This window comes from Ylistrum balloti, unplaced genomic scaffold, assembly GCF_031769215.1.
Source record: "Ylistrum balloti isolate Yb309-2 unplaced genomic scaffold, AGI_CSIRO_Ybal_v1 Utg370450, whole genome shotgun sequence".
Lineage (NCBI taxonomy): Eukaryota > Metazoa > Mollusca > Bivalvia > Pectinida > Pectinidae > Ylistrum > Ylistrum balloti.
The window spans coordinates 742,012-761,013 of NW_026782299.1; the positions used below are offsets into that span (position 1 = coordinate 742,012).

A 19,002-nucleotide genomic window follows, 5' to 3' on the forward strand; every position below is an offset into this window, starting at 1 on the left:
GTGACAGATAACAACTAGATGGTGCTATATATATATTTGGTTCAGCAATGTGGTCACAGATAACAACCAGATGGTGCTACAGATATATTTGGTTCAGCGATATGGTCACAGATAACTAGATGGTGCTATATATATATATATATTTGGTTCAGTGATATGGTCACAGATAACATCTAGATGGTGCTATATATATATTTCGTTCAGTGATATGGTCACAGATTACAAGTAGATGGTACTGATTATAAAGTCAGTTAAAGGATGCAACATACTGGATTCTACATTTAATGCAAACTCTTCTTAACAATATTGTGATGAAGGAAATACCTCTGTTTCCTAATCAAACAAAGTATTGTTGTAATGAAGTACATGAAGTATTGACAAAATTGATAGAAAATACCATGATACAGATATATCATGCGATTTATCATTTTGGAAGAAAAGGAAAGTACTAAATAGAGAATAGAAGCTACCTAGTGTATATCTAAGATAAAATATACTTCATAAAATCAATACAAGTAAATTAGATAGCTCTAAAGTGTTTTAACACAATGTAGGATGAGATCTGTTTCTGCTTACTTTTCCTTGATGGAGTTTGTTGAGATTTGCATTCGGTCTCGTACAGCCATGAAAAACACTTCTTCTCTCGTTGACAGGAAAAAGTCCAGCATGGATTTCTGTCGTGAAATGGTGAAGACACTACATACTTCTGTTTTTTATGTTATACTGATCATTATTATATAGCTGACACTTGTACATATTCAGACTTATCAGAGAAAGCCTTATTCTACATATTTCACACACCTTTTTCTTACTTACTAAGGATACCTATTGGTGCAGAAATGCTGTATGAAGACAGACTCAACATGTATGTCTCAATTGTCAATGGTTTTCTGATATCATCTCTCATTCCTATGACGGAAAGCTATGAAACCCAAAAAGGACATCTAACAGAAGAAAGTATTGTTATATTTAGGCATTACTTTATCAACCCTCAAAACTAAATGTAATGTTCAAATTCCTGTATAATCAGAGCAGTGCTGAGCAAGTTTGTCCAGCGAAAAAATGAACACTAAAAAACCTGTAAAATCATACTACTTTGGAAACAATATCCAATCTAGGATAAACTAGGTATCACACTAATTATAAAAGTTTTTGTCTTAAAATGATATGCTCACAAATATTGATGTGTTAATTAGTATGTAAAATCATACTACTTTGGAAACAGTACAATATCCAATCTAGGATAAACCAGTTTTTCACACTAATTATAGAAGTTTTTGTCTTAAAATGATATGCTCACTAATATTGATGTGTTAATTAGATGCTACCTCATATGGTCGCACACAAGACATTCATATGAACATGAGTGCCAAGGGGGCTTCACCTATAGGCACTTACCTGCACATCCCTATTTGCATTGAAGAGCATAAGTGACATGAATGCCAGGACCTCTCTTGCAATAAGATCGCTCCGCCGAGCCACATGAGGAAGCACTTTCTCCACAAATCCATGGACGTTGACAGCATTCTGGACTTCCTTGATGTACAACAGTTGTCTGTTAATACAACAAATATTAAACAGTAATTACTTTCCATTTGTAAGTCACAATAGACCCATGCCTGGTAATAACCCCATCCATACTATTCAGTAGCATTTTGAAGTAATAGAATTATTTTTAATTGCATTCAACCCATCCCCTTTCTTTGCATCAGAGGGAATGTGTTGCCCACCTGGGTTGCTGTAATAAGCCCATCCCCCTTACTTTGAGTCAGAAATAAATGAGTTGGCCCCTGGGGTCTTGTGGTAAACCCATCTCTTTACTATTAGCAGAGGTAATGTGTTGGCTCACTTGGGTCCTCAGATGAGCCAATCGCCTTACTCAGAGTCAGAGGTAATGAGTTGGCTTCCAACGGTTATTGTAGGATAAGTTTAATACTCTAAACAAGTTAAATTCCTATAAATAAAAAGGGAGATTTGTCTCCCCTTTTAGATATAAACCAGGATATTTGTTTAAATCTTAATGAAATTGAGCCAAAATCACTCAAACAGAAATGTTACTTTTTGATCTTCTGGTCGGCAGCCCTTGTATCCCAGTCTTCAGGAAGTTTACGTTCCTCATTGTGTATAATGGCACGTAGTATCTGCATACATTTGATGTCCAGCTCCTCAGTATGGGCTAGACCTTGACGGATTGACTCCTGGGATATCCTGTTCACACAGTCAATATTGATATTTCATATGTATCAAATCAAAATCATGTTCTGAAAACTCTACAACACAGCTATGAGTCTAACTGTCATTCATCATTCCTGCTTAAGTCATAGCGACTATTTTTCTCAAACTTGTTGAGATTATGAAAAGTTACAAAAAAAAAAACCCATTCCCTCCACATCAATGCACACAAGTTTAATTAATTTTATTACCAGTACAGGATCATTTAAGATCTCTCCAACGGTCTCAAATATACAATAGTCACAATACATTATGTAAATCAAAAATAATAATTTCGGCTTTGTAATTGTATAAAAGTTCTATCCAATGCTTATGTAATAACCCGGTTTATAGTATATGTAATGTCGATAGGATCAGCAATGTAATCTATTGCCAAATGAAAATCATATCCTAATTTTTACAAAGCCATCGTGGTACATCACAGAATCTAAGACATGTGGTATAGTTTAATTTCACAGGACTAATATTTTATTGTCATACCCATTCAGGCTAAAACCACAAGGAATAAAATGTGTATTACTATGTTTTTTTATTACTGAGGTATATAATCTACTTTTTCTGAAATTTCAATTGACTGTAAAATGCTTGTTAGGAATTTTATGTCAGCCTATCTCTATAGCCACAAAATCAGTGAATATATCCAACTGTACAGTACCCACAGATGACATTCTTTCAAAATTTTCGCTGAAAACTCTTAAAAGGTAGCTTTCCTAAACTATCAGGATGAGATAACACTTACTGCAGCTGTTCTAGAAGTTTTTTGGCGGGTAGAAACCTCTTGGCAGGTTTTCTCTCATGGACATCAATGAAGCATTTGACAAGACTTTGGAACTCTTCACCTAATAACAGCTCCTCATTGGTACCCAAGGCTGTGTATTCTGTACACAAAAGTCAAACAACAAAGTGTTACCAAGAAAAATATAACTTTTTTTCAATATTCTAAACAGGCCACTGTCATCCTGAACAGGCCACTGTCTTTCTGAACAGGCCATTTTCATTTACCGATTGGTAGTTTCCTGTCCTTTTAGCTATAGGTTACTGGCATGTTGATCATGTTCAATGTCAGCCCTGTTTGAACTCGAATTAATCTTTGCAAGCATTATTTCATATCATTTGAATGGGTTCAATAACACTGACTGAAGGTTAACCATAGCAGGAAATAGTCAATATTTCTCTTGTAATCTGCGCATATATATATATAACTAATATAAAAATCTAACATACATATGATAATGTTAGATATGACTTATGCCATACAAACCTCGTTTTGATTTCTTGAATTTGATTTGAGCAGCAACTGTATTATAGCCCTGATAGATGATGTTGTTATTTTTGGCAAACGTGTGGAACTTGGCATTGAGTTCTAGCTCTCCTGCATAGTATTCCATATTTCCCTGTACAAATGATCAAAAAATGTCAAGTTATCAAACCTGAGATAACAGGACAACCTACACTTTCTTGTCAAATCATGAACTGGAAATAAACAAGATCCTGATGTCACCTAAACAAGATATTTTTTTATATGAAATCGAAAATTTTCCTCAAGACCTTACAGTGCATGTGACACTATGGAGCCTTACTACATCATTAGTGAAGCAATGAAAAGCTAAAGTTATTCTAAATTTGTTTGCTGTTCTTATACCAAAAACATTTAATATATTGTTTCAAACCAAGTAAAAGAGGGGGTGGTTTTGCTCCTTTACAAGGAGGTATATCTTTTTCACAAAAATAAAAGCATACCAATGGAGGAATATATATTTATGTATATTATCTGAAATGTTAGCTGTTTATTGACTACAGATGGGGAATAGTCAAGATTTCACACTATCAATACACAGCATTAAATCATTTTATAAAATGACCCAAAGAAAATCTTTGATCTTAAGAGTAGCCTACCTTGCGCACAGCACTTTTTGTATCTCCAAGTCTCATCTCTGTGGAAAACTTCTCCAACACACTGATATATAGCTAAAAGATACATTCTTTGTTTAATATAGAAGAGAAAAAGACTAGACAAACAGGATTAAATATGAAAAAACAACATCAGCATACATACAAAACTTATTTCCTTGATTCTTTGTTGCATTTTTCAAAATGTTTGAAATTTCAAACTTTCAATTTTCATGAATTAAACTTCAAATCTGAGGACTAGTTACATCATGGTACATTAGAAATCTTATTGCATTTTCCTGGTGTACAAGTAAACGGGTAATGATTAATACACAATGGCAGCCTGTACTCACACTTTTGTTGGTGGTTGACACGGAGATGAGGATAGTGATAGAGGCAGCTATGGCCTTCATATGGACAGGATTGGTAAGGAACTGGCCGACCACCTCGCAGAAGGACTATAAGAGAAGGGGATCTGTCAGTAAAATTTTACAAATGGAGTTTGCTGAAAGTAATCTTTGCTCTTCATATTGGAAATTTCATCTCACAACTTCAAAACTTGACAAACAAAATAACTTGCTACCAAGAAAATAGATGGCATTTCTTTATTTTCATAAATCAGAATATTTTAAGACCAACTTATTTTTACAATTCAATATTGAATAAAACATAAAAAACTTTCTGGAATTAAGAATGGAAAAACTTCGCAAAAACAGTGGCTTCACAGAATTTTACATATTTTTGTTTACCAACCTGGGATGATATATAATACAAACACAAAACTTGATAGAGTAGGTTTGATTTCAGACAGACAGCCACATATTACAAATTACATAAAACAACTCACAAGAGCCGGCTACAGTAAGAGATAAAAGACAATACCAAAAGGGAGATCATGAATATGCTGTAAATAATACATACTGATAGCCCTCCAGCAAGGGTTTCTGTTGTGTCCATTTCTCCTGGGTAGAGATCTTTGTCGGGAGAGTAGAACATGGAATAGAATACCTGGTGTCAGAATAGAAATGAGTTTTAAATATCAATCACTCTGGCAATAATAAATGAAATGTTTTTTCCATCTATGAAATGTGAATATTAATCATTATAAGCAAATATTTAAACAATGTGTTTTTTGATAAAGTTCAGGACATTTTCAGGATCCTACCTCTACAAATGGAAGGACAGCCTCCAGTACATAGAAGATACAGCCGTGTAGTGTCGCCTTGGTGTCTCCAGCCACCGCAACAGCACTGATAATACACAAACATTTCAGTTAGATACAGCATACAGTACAACACAGCTAGTATTTACTCTAAGTTGTATCCCTGATACAGCTACAGAATCTATCAATAACAATTAAATGTTTGCTAGTACAACACAGGATACATCACAGCAATTGCATTTTGACCGTTCCTTCAGAATGAAGTATTTTTGAGTACAAGGTTGGACACAGTCCTGGAAATGTTGGGTACTGAATAACAGTTACAGTTGTACACTTCTGAAGGAGTGTAAAAGTGTACACTCCCGAAAGAGTGTAGAAGTATTTTGGCCAGTAGAAACCACAGATCATAATTTGTGAACTCCTTTGATACAGCTCTATTGTTGTGATAAAGTGGTATTTAAAAACCTGGAATCATAACAATTACTTACTAATTGGTTTTTGAGTACTAAGCTACTTTTTTGTGGATGGTTGATGCTTACAATGTCCAAATATAAAGCCAGATAGTTGCGAGGCTATAGCAGCCATTTACTGGTTCCAAGTACCTTACTTTTGGTGAGATAATTTATAAATGTTTCCTTTTTTGGCATGTTTCGTGTTGCAACTTTCTTTGGCCTTTTTGTCTTTAGAGACGTACCTTTTACCAGGAGGCTGTCGGAGCAGTAGGGCTACTCGATCTCTGTGTTTTGTTATTGTATCTGATAACTGTTTGATGGTTTCTGCAGCAGAGGCCACAAAGTTCCACATTTCTCTGAATAAGAAAGACATTGATAAAAAGAAGCAATTGAAATGCATTAAAGTATTTTTAGTCCTTTTGTGCTGTTGTAGATTATTCAGAGGTTCTGAAATAACTTCAGCTTGATGTACAACATTTCTCATATAAATATGCGAGTTCTTTGAGCTTGAGATAAATTTCTATTCCATTGTGAGGTAGATATTTAAGGCTCACATGCTGGCTGTTGTATGGGTGGTTGAACATAACTTGTCATGTTGTAGGTAGCAGCTTATTGTGAGGTAGATAGTTAAGGCTGACATGCTGGCTGTTGTATGGAAGGTTGAACATTACTTGTCAAGTTGTAGGTCAGAGCTCATTGTGAGGTAGATATTTAAGGCTGACATGCTGGCTGTTGTATAGGAGGTTGAACATAACTTACTTGTCATGTTGTAGGTCAGCAGCTCCACTCTCCACTAGATTCCCAGCAGGTTTCAGGTATACCCATAACATGTACTTGACAAAGGGTTGCTTCAGGTTACCATCAATATCCCTGTGGTTCAACACCCATAAAATCTCCTCCACTGGCATAATGGTCTGACACAGAGACTCAATAAATTTGTTCTCCCCCTAGAAAAGTAAAAAATCAAATTCAACCTCATGTCATATAGTCTTTGAGATGTGATATATATGAAAATACCTAGTCCACACGCTAAATATAGTACAAAGATTCATCCAAAAGAGGTGTTCCAATGTTGTACATAAATATAATTCTAAACTCTTGGACAGCTATCAAAGGTTTTTATCATCTTATAAAGTAGTACCTATTTAAAGTCCTTCCATCCATATACTTAGACCCCAAATCTCATAAAACACCAAATCTGTTTAGCTTTCATCTTTAAACATGAAAATGATCATCATCCTAGACATAAAACCCATTTCCACTTCAAATCATCTCAATCTTGACCTTTTAGCTCAAATCAATTAAATGCTAAAGCTAACATCCCAACTAATTTATTTTCAAAAGTTGAATCTTAACTAACTCAACCATACATATTTGGCCTCTAACACTTGACCTTGAACCTCTCTGACCTCTGACCCTTACCTCTGCACAGGTTGCTAGAAGGTCCACTAGGCTGATGAAGTAGGCAAGATGACCTGGATCTCGTTTGTTTGTCAAAATCTGCTCTCTACAAAAGAAATTGATTGGCAAATATTCGTTAATATTTGGCCAGTAAAAACACTGAACTTTAAACACAGGGTGCACAGATGACACAACAAAAGACTTGCTCTATTTTATACTAATTAAACATGTCTTGGCCTTGGTGTCTTTACCTGCTATCTCTTGGTTGGTCCAACACATAGGCTGCCTTACGGAAGTTCTGCATGATGTACTTCATTACAAGGGCCTGATTGCGTTTGATGGTCAGGTCTAGCCCCTCTACTTTAACCAGAACCTTCAGGAGTTCTAGAAACTCAGGAGCCTCATTCTGGTATTGTGCCGCCAGCAGCACAATCTTCTGAACCTGTTTGGAGTGCACCTTTAGACATGTGGTTTGGTTAGCGATGAACAGCTATAAGAGACAAAACCAAGTGAATCAGTTTTCCAGTTAGAGATCAGGTGAAGGTGTACCAGCTGTTTCAGAAGTTTTGTTCAGACAAAGTAAACAACAAGCAATAATTTCAGTTGTTGAGGTATAAAATAACGAGATATTACAGGTGGATTAGTAATCAATATGACAGTATATAAATTAAATAGGTACCTCTTTGAGTGCCAGTGCGAGACACGAAGGGACAATTTGGACCTCCAACAGTGTGTCCAAGTTATTGAACATGGCCTCCTGCATAGCACTGTTCTCTCGTGTGATCAGTGCCAGTAAGTCTAGTGTCTTCTTAAAGATCTTCTTCATCCCCTTGTATTGCTGGTCCTATGAATACCAAGAAACAATGAAACACATATCAAGAAAAGATATTCAAACGCGATTTTCTTGTTTAACAAAGGTTTAGCGACAATGACTTACCACAAGCTTGGCATCAATCTCCTGAGAGAGAATGTCCAATATGGCAGGTAAAACACCTGTAGAATAGATAAAAATAATTCAATAAAACGTTTTAAAATTCATTCCTATTCATAGATGAATGATGAATGATTTCCAGTGTTTCAATGTTTGGTGTAGGAATTAAGTTTTTGGTTTGAAGCAGGAGTTGAAGGAGCGAGAGATTGAGGGTGATAGATTTAAATTTGGAGCACGGAGTGTTGGTATGCAGTTTTTGTTGTGGAGTGTTTGGTTATGGTTTCCGAGTGTACAGTGTTTGGTGTAGTAAGTTTCGGTAGTTGGTTGTTTGTTGTTGGGTGTACGTGTCTGTTGTAGCATGTTTACATAGTTGGTTGTAACTTGTTGGGTGTACATGTTTAGTGTGGATGTTTTTTCCTTGTGTGGGATGTTCAAGAAAGTATGGACTGACTAACTAACAGTTAATCTGCTTCATTTACTTACCATGGCTGACAAGGATGTTCTGGTTCATAAAGTGGGGTTCTTCTATGTTCTTTGGTAGGTGACAGAACCTGAAGATTAAACCATGAAAGATTTGAGTAAAAACAAATCAGCATATAATTTCTGATCCACTTGTACCTGTAACAACAGCATGGATGCACTTCACCAACATCCCTTTATTGATCTAAATCCTGATACACTTTTTCATAAAACAGACATACCTCCATCCAAATGTTATCATCCCTAGACTTTCCCTGTTGTATTACCTACCCTGCTAATTCATCCAGAATCTCTCCTGTTAATGTGACCTGTTCATCGTTCAGCTTCTGTTTGGCCAGTCTACGGAGGACTGGTAAACTGCGCTGGACCTCCCGGTGGACTTTTGCTGAGTCATGTGTAAGTAAGATCTGGGCCTTACTCGCTAACTGGAACATGTCACTTTGAGATGAGTAGAGCTTATTGAGTATATCCAGTGACTTGGTAACCATCTTGTCATAACTGTACATAGACAGATCCTGTCAAACAGAAGGAGAACTGCCACAGATTGATGCAGAGACAGGGGAGAAAACTCATACATCAGGGGAGATAAATCATTTATGTTTACATGAAGATGACAAGTGTATGACGCTTTGAATCAAACACATAAAAGAATGTTAAATTACTGACCAGGTTAATTGATATACTGTTATAAAGTGAAATAAATTCTATACACATTTAAACAAATAGAGGAACTAAAGATAGTTATTGAAACAAGGAAGATAATTTGTAAAACTCTTAATTTGTGAAAACTTATGACAGTAACTGAGACAATGGAAGTCAAATTAATTATGGAAAGCAGTTCACAGAGAAACTTCCAAGCATGTTAATATAATTGGATATGTCCAGTAAAATCTTACCTTTAGTACACTGGTGGTGCTCTCTATATCAAATATTGATGACGAACTGACCATCTCCTTGAGTTCTTTCAACACCTGTTTTTGGTGGCGAACCACCTTCCTGTAACACACAGTCATTTAAATGTCAGTAGCTTTTCTTTATTAAAACTATATCCAGGACAGATTTATCTTATAAGCTTTTTCTTGTCATGATTATTTATTATACTTCATACAAAGGAGTGAGTCGGGAAACCATTTTAGAATATTTATATGACCAGAAGATGTGTAACTTGTATTCATTGTTTAGATAAGGAAAGGTAAAAAGTAGGACTGGAGAATATACCAATTCAGACATCACAAATCAAATTATTAGTGCATTTTATTAGATCATCTCTGCTTTGTTTCCATGACAAACTTGAAACACTTAAAAATGGCACACAAAGGGCATTTAAATGAGTTGTTTAGCATTGAGACTGGAGTTGTGGAACCATAAACGAGAGAAACTTCAAAATAGTTTTTCTATTCAAAATTATTATCAAATAATCAATACATTTAAATTATTTTTAACACATGGTTGTTAATTGCCTGGTAGATGTGAATCAAAGAAAAGATCATTCTACCTGTTTAATAACTGGGATTAAACGTTATATTATTTAGCAGATTGACTGGTATATCGTATATGTCACTGTTGTCAGAAACTGGTACTACAACAAAAGCACAATAAAACAGAGCTACAACAGGTCAGTAAAGGTAAAGGCTAATACTACAGTAAATTATATAGAAGATTTCCATTTCACAGCTTTTTTTTAGAAGGAGTAATCTCCCTTTTATACCCAGAGATACTTTTCCTGTCCTGATATTAAACCTCATTTTGATGCACAGCATCAATATGATAATGAGTAATAAAAGGACACTGGAAATTATTTTTGCGTTTTTAATATTGTTATTTCTTTTTTAAATTACTGAAATTACACACAGACACATATATATGAATATTGCTATCCCATTTAGACATGACTTGAATGCATTTTTTTAATTGAAATATGTATAAATTTAAAAATGCATTAAAAATTGATAGAACCATTTTCTCCATAGTAAAATATACACTCAATTACAAACCACTAACTGTTCAAAGTTAGATTAAATGCAGCAAAACTTTCAAAGTGATAAACAACTGCCTCCCTAAGTTATTCTTTTCCTACAAATAATATCTCTATATCTCTTGACAGGCATGCAAACTTGACTTTTCGTTTAAAGTATACCTTGTTTTATGTTAGACATGCAAGGATAGTTTGTTTTAGCTTAAATGTCATGTATTTAAAGCTCATCATTTACACTGTAACACACCAGTAATAATTCATTAATAGACAGCAGCGATGTCACAAGTCTAATGATCAATTTATCATATTTACAAATTACACGATATATCTGCATGTTCCAGTTAAAGTTGGAAGCTCGCAAAAGCACTTCTTTGTTAGGACAAGTGAATAATACAAAATATGCTGCAAGGTTAACAAATATTGGGCCTGATCTTCATTTAGAGTAAATTGAATTTGGAAAACCTATTTTAAAGTCTAACAAACTTGCCTTCTTTGAAAAAAGAACATGTACAAGAATACTGTTATATCTGCAGATAAAAAGATTAAAAAAATAAATGTTTTCCCATCATTAATTTCTCCTTTGATAGGATTTTTTTTCTGTGAAAATAAATCTTATTAATTTAATAATGTACCATGCCTGTCCCACAAAATAACATTTCCATATTGGAACCTGGACAGTTTTATTGTAATCAGAATGAAACAAAATGACTGCCATCGAGACTTTGTGCGTCTATTTCATAAAATTGACTTTGTACTGTTAAAGGTGATATGTGTCAAAGGGATGATAATTTTAGATTTAGATTTGATGATGACTTTCAGTTTCAACATTCTGTTGATACATCAAAAGGCTATATATTGGAAGTTAAAAAGGTGAATATAGACTCTTTTAAAAGTTTAAATGTTAAGACTCCAGACTTTGTATTATCAGTATTATCACTGTTACTTATTGTTTACATGGCAATGATCATACCAAGAATACCATGTGACTAGTATCCTCTTGGAGGGACTGTGAGTAATATTATCAAGTTTAAAAGGGTTAAGCAGGGACGACATTAGGGAGAAGTACAGAAAATGGTGGGGAGGGGTAAAAAGGTTTAGCATTTATAAAACGAATATACAATTCTCCAATTCTGTAGTCAAGTCAAATTGAGCATTTGATTGGATAAGAATAAGCAGCCTGTAAATAAAAAAAAAAAACACAATATAGCAGCACTGGTGCATTTCTTACTCATCAATGTTTGTGTGATCCATCACTTTGTCGGCCTCTCTCCGCCTGCAGCAACCGGGCTGTATCATACTGACACAACAAAAGTGGAGGGGGCTAAGTTAGTCTATATCAACTGGTGGGCTGCATCATACTGACACAACAAAAGTGGAGGGGGCTAAGTTAGTCTATATCAACTGGTGGGCTGTATCATACTGACACAACAAAAGTGGAGGGGGCTAAGTTAGTCTATATCAACTGGTGGGCTGTATCATACTGACACAACAAAAGTGGAGGGGGCTAAGTTAGTCTATATCAACTGGTGGGCTGTATCATACTGACACAACAAAAGTGGAGGGGGCTAAGTTAGTCTGTATCAACTGGTGGACTGTATCATACTGACACAACAAAAGTGGAGGGGGCTAAGTTAGTCTAACTGGTGTGCTGTATCATACTGACACAACAAAAGTAGAGGGGGGCTAAGTTAGTCTAACTGGTGTGCTGTATCATACTGATACAACAAAAGTGGAGGGGGCTAAGTTAGTCTATATCAACTGGGGAACTGTATCATACTGACACAACAATGGTGGAGGGGGCTAAGTTAGTCTAACTGGTGTGCTGTATCATACTGACACAACAAAAGTGGAGGGAGCTCAGCAAGTCAATTTGGGCACAGCAGGTCATTTTTTACTTTTTGGTATCTTTCATGACGATTTGTCGACATTACAACCCCCGGATGTCTAGAAAAAGGATGTCCAAAATTGCATTGAAATAAAAGATGACTGAGGACTTGAAGGGTCACATTATACTGAGGAGTTTATATCAATTTAACCCCAGGTGTGTAAATATCTGACATGAATGGACAGTCTGAAGTTAAATTGACATTAAAAATAAAGATGTTTCTTAAAGACTTATTGTTATTTGGCCACTTTGAGTCCATTGCTGGTAGGGGCTGTAAGTACTGAAGAACTCTATCTTACACAGAAAGGGACACACAGTAGAGTTACCAGGTAACAAATTTTTACAATTTGGATTCACTTTTCATGGAAATTGATGGTGGTGCGATGAATGGGTTTTTTACTCTTACACCCAGACTGAGAAATCACTGTTCATGGAACAGACGAATGTAAAATTAAAAGAAAATATTTTCAGATATTTAAACACAATGTGACCCCTTGTGTCCAGCCTTTAATTAACTAAGGGAACAAGATCTGCCCCTTCTGAAGTAAAAATTCTTATCTTTGCACCAAAGGCTGACCATGAACATTTTGGTCTAAATTCATTAACAAGTCATATAGATTTGTTGTAAGATTTTGTATGTTTATTTCAGCAATTTTTAACCTCTCCCTTTAATGAAACAATTTTGTTGTAATTTATACAGACATTTCACCAATGTTAGCACTTTTACATTAAGCTCAAATTATCTATGACACACAAGGCAACAAAAATTATTAGAAAAGAAATTTCCTAGAAAGTCACAAAACGAAGCACTAAAAAGCTAGGAAATATCCATGTAATTAGATCATACAAGTGACCAATAAATTATAGTATTTTAAATGATAACTAATGCTGAATTAAGGAACGATATATTAGAACATTCTAGAATGTTATACATTTGAGCACTTAATTGGTATGTGCATTTAAACACATCAACATTTAGCAATCAAACATTAATGGAAGTGCTTGACAAACTGTGTGAAATCGCAAAACAAAACCACACAAACAATTGTATGTGCTTGATTCTAGTCTATATTGTACATATGGCAGTGAATTTATATGCTATAGTAACTGAGCAGACACAATTAATATCTGACTGGTGCAAATAAACTTTTACGCTACAGCAAGTCAGTGAATATAATATTTGTCAGGCAGTGAATTTACAAGGAAAATTTGAAGTACAGTTATATGTTTTGTGGAAAGACTGTGATGCACCTTTTCATTATAGTGTTTAGGACCCAACCTCCTATGCATCATTACTAAAATTACCTCCCTTGTTGGTACCTACTTTGATTGGTCATGTGGGTTGAAGCTCTCATACATCAGAGGTTCCAAGGTGCGATGGCCTTGGTTCTGCTCGCATTGCTTAAACTTGGTCACAAAGGCCTGAAATCCAACACAAGATCAAATCTAATTTATATTATTATTAAAAATCAGCTCATTCAAGGTTAAACATCCAGTTTAAAAACTTAGCACAGAACAAATTAAGAAAACGTATGATGACTGTACATTTTACTAGTTGGTGGCTGTCTTACTGAACACCACATGAAAGGCCCACAGCATGCTACCCAGAGGAATTGGGTTAAAATTTCTAACCCAAGTACACAACCACTATAGAGGATGATGGACTGTGATATCAAGGTTCCTGAAAAACAACCTGCACAGTGTAGAGATTGTGACATACATCTCAGATCTTTCCTGAAGTTGTAAAGTCTGATACTAAACCAACAGATCTATCATGACCCCCCCCCCTCCTACATTAGAATAGGATCACAAGTAATGATGTAACAATACTCACTTTTAGCCTGAGGTTCCGTTGGAATGTGAGAAGGAAGTCTAATACCTCCATAGCACTGTAAGTATATAACAGAAACACTGTACTTATCTAGAGAGATGTAAAGAAGAAACATGTTTATTTAACATCCAACAGGTTTTTGTAATAAATCCAATACAAACCTACACAATGACCTTTTTGGTGAAGTTTGATTAGAGATTGCCCATATTAAGTTAATTTGATTGAATTCCACACCAGCACGAAAATCATTAGAAAATACCTACTGATAAGGATCATATTTTACTTCCTCACCGATACTTAGCATTAACAATGGCCTCATTCTCCTTGCTCTGGTCAAATCTACCCTTGTTTCTGTACTGTGTTACAAGCTTCTGGGAGTCCTTCGTATAGCCTGTCAAAAGAAAGCACTTCGATATTATATATTGGAAAATTTACCATGTATTATTTGTGGTGTTTCCCATACAACATTTCTCCAATCTCCAGAGATATTACTGGAGATATCACTTGTGATATTACTTTCAATACTTTACTCTCAGTAAAGCTATATAATATGTCATTTTCACTAAATGGATTGGTAATATCAGATATCTCTTTGTTTCTTTGTTAAGCTTCCATCTGAGTTTGATTTTTGGCATATGAAAGTTTGGATTTACTTAATTGTTGTCTTACGGAAAAGAAAAAAAATTTGTTAAACAATCTTTTACTTGATTTAGGAAAGACTTTAGGTAAATCTTGACCTTGGATTGACCTTTCCCTTGCAAAAGGCTTCAGAAATTACCAGTAAAAATGTCTTCCAGCCTGGGAAATGTTTACTATAGAATGGCCATTCCTTCTTCAATGGAAAGACTGACTTTAAACGGACTTTCTTTGTTCTTTGGTATGAAACTTGCATGGATGAAATTTCTCCTAAGGAAAGGTTAAGCCATATCTGCACTACATTTCTTTTGTTTTGTGGAGAATTGACCTTGGATTGATCTACCTATATCCAATTTAAAGGCTGACTATAATGACCTATAATTCGCTAAGCGAAAGGTTGTCTATAGTTTACCTACATCACTCCTGAGAAAAGGCTGACTATCCACAGACCTACCTTTGCCTTTGTCCTTAGGGAATGGTACGTCATGTGTACCATCTAGAAGACTTAGGAGAGGAGTCAGCAGCTGTTTGACATCATCTATATCCAGATAGTACCCAAACTTCACCAGGTGTTGTAGTAACCGCAACACCTGAAACATATATTTATATCCACATCAATACATACATTGACATTTCCAATACACTAAATCTATACACCAGAATGAAAGAAAATAAAAGACAGAAACTGCACTATATTAATCATGTACTCCGAGGTACCTTACAGCGAGGTAATAAACAGAGGATGGCAAATATCTTTGATGTGTTTATCTGTCCTAACATTTGTGAATTTACCTGTTCTATCACCTGGTGAATTTATCTTTCCTATCTGCAGGTAAATTTACCTGTATGATCAGTTGGTGAATTTACCTGTTCTATCAGTACATGAATTTACCTGTATAATCAGTAGGTGAAGTTACCTGTTCTATCAGTACATGAATTTACCTGTATAATCAGTAGGTGAAGTTACCTGTTCTATCAGCAGGTTGTGACCTATTTCTGAAGCAGTCATCTGACAGTTCTGACGTAGAAACTCTGCTAACCAGTCTCTCAGTACAGGAAATATGGTGACAAGGTCCATAACCACCTGATAAATACATCACATTTTAAATTAATTTCCTTGTAAGGCTTTTCGTCAATACCAATAAAACATTTGCACTTGTGATTCCTTAATACACGGTGTAAGATATAATGATATGCTCATGAGTTGGTGACATTATTGGTAAATCTGCCTCACATGGAAGCAACAATGAATAATGAATAAAATAAACTTAAAACATTTCCGAAGCTAAAAGTTTAGTTTACAAAATAAATACCATGCATCACATGCACAAACATTTTTATCAATAAACAAATAAATAAAATAAAATGGAAAAAATCACCGACATCTTTACAAGTTGCCATCCATCCGACCTATGAACTTGTGAAGTAGGTGACTAACTATCAGGTCTGCCAGATATATGGTAAAAAATAATCGATACTTGATTCACCATCTTTCCAACACCAGCTTAAGATGGTTTTTTGTTCCATATAAAGGGCCATATTGGGACAATTTACGCTATCATTCTCGATTATAGATTTAACTTTATCTATGGTTTCATGTTCTATGTATGTGATGTAACTTTTGTAATATTTTGTGTCTTGATAAAGGGACAGATTGCTTCAATAATTTGACAATTTACTTGTCTGCATTGCTTGCTGTTATTACTTCATTGATCACACATCTATTCCAGTAATACACATCCAACAAACATTTTGGTTTGTTAGGATCAAGGACCGATATTGGACCATACTATCAATATTACTTACCAGATTCTATTCAAACTCTTAAAACTATCATATGACATCAGCAAAAAAATGAGCGGAAGAAATGGGCCCCTCAATTCTGAGAATGCATGGTCTCTTAATTCTTCTAATTACTATACATAAAATGACCAGTTGTACATATTTCATATCGATGAAGAATGACCTATTACTCCATGATTTTAAGATTCTTTACATTTAAATACTTCCATGAAACCATTTTCGCTTCCATGACAGTAAATCAGAATGTAAGTTCACAAATATTTTTATTTGTATTTACATACAGCCATTAACAACAAGAGCTGTTTGAGAACAGCATGGCTCAACTATTGATTCACAGATAAATTTACACCTTTTCGGCCCAAGAAATATGAAACATATGGTCCAGCATATAAATGATAAATCATACTGAACATATTAAACGATCAACCACTTATTGGTATTTCTGATCCAGTACGGCTTGAAATAATTTGCTAAAAAACTTTAATGAATGACTTACTCCTGAAATTCACAAACAGAAATTTAACCATTTTTGGCCAAAGATATAAGAAAAATCTGATTTGGCATGTTGATAACGATTCATTATATTCATACTTGAACTAACTAATGATCAATAGTCCCTTGGACTTTTCTGATCCAGTGCTGCTTAAAAAATCTTTAATTTAAACAATTTAAGGTAGGATGCTGCAAATGTTTGAGTGACTGCTTTAGCCCACATATTCTTCGATGAGCCAAGCTAAAAATGCCACATGAAGTAGAGTAAATAATGTATATATGTTATGAAGTATTTTTTGTTATATTTGATAGTTAAAATCTGCCAGCACCAGTTAAGTATATATGTCATATATAAATAGCATGCTGAAGTAAGTTTATAGCACACAGGCAAAAAACTCAACAACTTAACAAGATGTAACCTATATTTGGTGTTATAATGTTTTACTTGTGAGTTACTGACCAATATATGGTTTGTTAAAAGTATCAAAGATTATAAAATTTTGCAAGAGTTTGACTATGGTGATTATAAATATCTTATCATTTTTTTATTAAAAAACAAATATATAAAGGTACATGAATATATGTTAGGTATCAGTTTTTATTCCTGGTTTGCAATATGAATCAAACATGTGTTAGACTATTTGTAGGATAAATGCACCATTTACCTGTCCCTTCCCTGATGAACGATGTTTCATCTCATCTCCCTGCAGTACATGATTATTAGTGAGAGAACTGGTTCAAATAATCTTGAAATGAGTTGATAGAGAGTATAACATCAGAATTGTTTGATAAAGTTACAAGAATATTGGTGTATAACAAAACTCAAAAGTCAATGAATTGTGTCATATAACTGTTTGGTGAACAAAACATCAATTGTTAAACAACAAAACACATTTTAACATTGAACAGAGCATTCCAACACAAACATATAAAATCTTCTTTACAAATCACAAACATAAAATCTTCTCTACAAATAACAAACAGACAAAATCTTCTCTATTCAACTGTTAACTACAAATAACAAACAGACAAAATCTTCTCTAGTCAACTGTTAACTACAAATAACAAACAGACAAAATCTTCTCTAGTCAACTGTTAACTACAAATAACAAACAGACAAAATCTTCTCTAGTCAACTGTTAACTACAAATAACAAACAGATAAAATCTTCTCTAGTCAACTGTTAACTACAAATAACAAACAGACAAAATCTTCTCTAGTCAACTGTTAACTACAAATAACAAACAGACAAAATCTTCTCTAGTCAACTGTTAACTACAAATAACAAACAGACAAAATCTTCTCTAGTCAACTGTTAACTACAAATAACAAACAGACAAAATCTTCTCTAGTCAACTGTTAACTACAAATAAAAACAGACAAAATCTTCTCTAGTCAACTGTTAACTACAAATAACAAACAGACAAAATCTTCTCTAGTCAACTGTTAACTACAAATAACAAACAGACAAAACTACAAATCACAAACAGACAAAATCTTCTCTAGTCAACTGTTAACTACAAATAACAAACAGACAAAATCTTCTCTAGTCAACTGTTAACTACAAATAACAGACAGACAAAATCTTCTCTAGTCAACTGTTAACTACAAATAACAAACCGACAAAATCTTCTCTAGTCAACTGTTAACTACAAATAACAAACAGACAAAATCTTCTCTAGTCAACTGTTAACTACAAATAACAAACAGACAAAATCTTCTCTAGTCAACTGTTAACTACAAATAACAAACAGACAAAATCTTCTCTAGTCAACTGTTAACTACAAATAACAAACAGTAGTCAACTGTTAACTACAAATAACAAACAGACA

At 34.4% G+C, this 19,002-nt stretch overlaps 1 protein-coding gene across 1 annotated transcript in view; it reads right to left on the reverse strand.

Annotated features, from left to right (window-relative positions):
• The window catches only part of LOC132555029 (inositol 1,4,5-trisphosphate receptor type 1-like), a 148,139-nt gene that overhangs the window by 26,124 nt on the left and 103,013 nt on the right, over positions 1 to 19,002 (reverse strand). Inside the window, exons 25-48 of the mRNA XM_060219366.1 lie at positions 15,843 to 15,959; positions 15,330 to 15,465; positions 14,531 to 14,630; positions 14,243 to 14,297; positions 13,733 to 13,830; positions 11,752 to 11,820; positions 9,445 to 9,544; positions 8,819 to 9,063; positions 8,552 to 8,619; positions 8,075 to 8,130; positions 7,817 to 7,981; positions 7,389 to 7,627; positions 7,159 to 7,243; positions 6,496 to 6,683; positions 5,979 to 6,092; positions 5,288 to 5,372; positions 5,044 to 5,130; positions 4,476 to 4,580; positions 4,129 to 4,200; positions 3,494 to 3,626; positions 2,972 to 3,110; positions 2,059 to 2,208; positions 1,399 to 1,555; positions 577 to 674 (exon numbers count right to left, since the gene is read on the reverse strand). Of these exons, the coding sequence (XP_060075349.1) occupies positions 577 to 674; positions 1,399 to 1,555; positions 2,059 to 2,208; positions 2,972 to 3,110; positions 3,494 to 3,626; positions 4,129 to 4,200; positions 4,476 to 4,580; positions 5,044 to 5,130; positions 5,288 to 5,372; positions 5,979 to 6,092; positions 6,496 to 6,683; positions 7,159 to 7,243; positions 7,389 to 7,627; positions 7,817 to 7,981; positions 8,075 to 8,130; positions 8,552 to 8,619; positions 8,819 to 9,063; positions 9,445 to 9,544; positions 11,752 to 11,820; positions 13,733 to 13,830; positions 14,243 to 14,297; positions 14,531 to 14,630; positions 15,330 to 15,465; positions 15,843 to 15,959 (2,861 nt within the window). The remainder of the gene's footprint in view (positions 1 to 576; positions 675 to 1,398; positions 1,556 to 2,058; positions 2,209 to 2,971; positions 3,111 to 3,493; positions 3,627 to 4,128; positions 4,201 to 4,475; positions 4,581 to 5,043; positions 5,131 to 5,287; positions 5,373 to 5,978; positions 6,093 to 6,495; positions 6,684 to 7,158; positions 7,244 to 7,388; positions 7,628 to 7,816; positions 7,982 to 8,074; positions 8,131 to 8,551; positions 8,620 to 8,818; positions 9,064 to 9,444; positions 9,545 to 11,751; positions 11,821 to 13,732; positions 13,831 to 14,242; positions 14,298 to 14,530; positions 14,631 to 15,329; positions 15,466 to 15,842; positions 15,960 to 19,002) is intronic.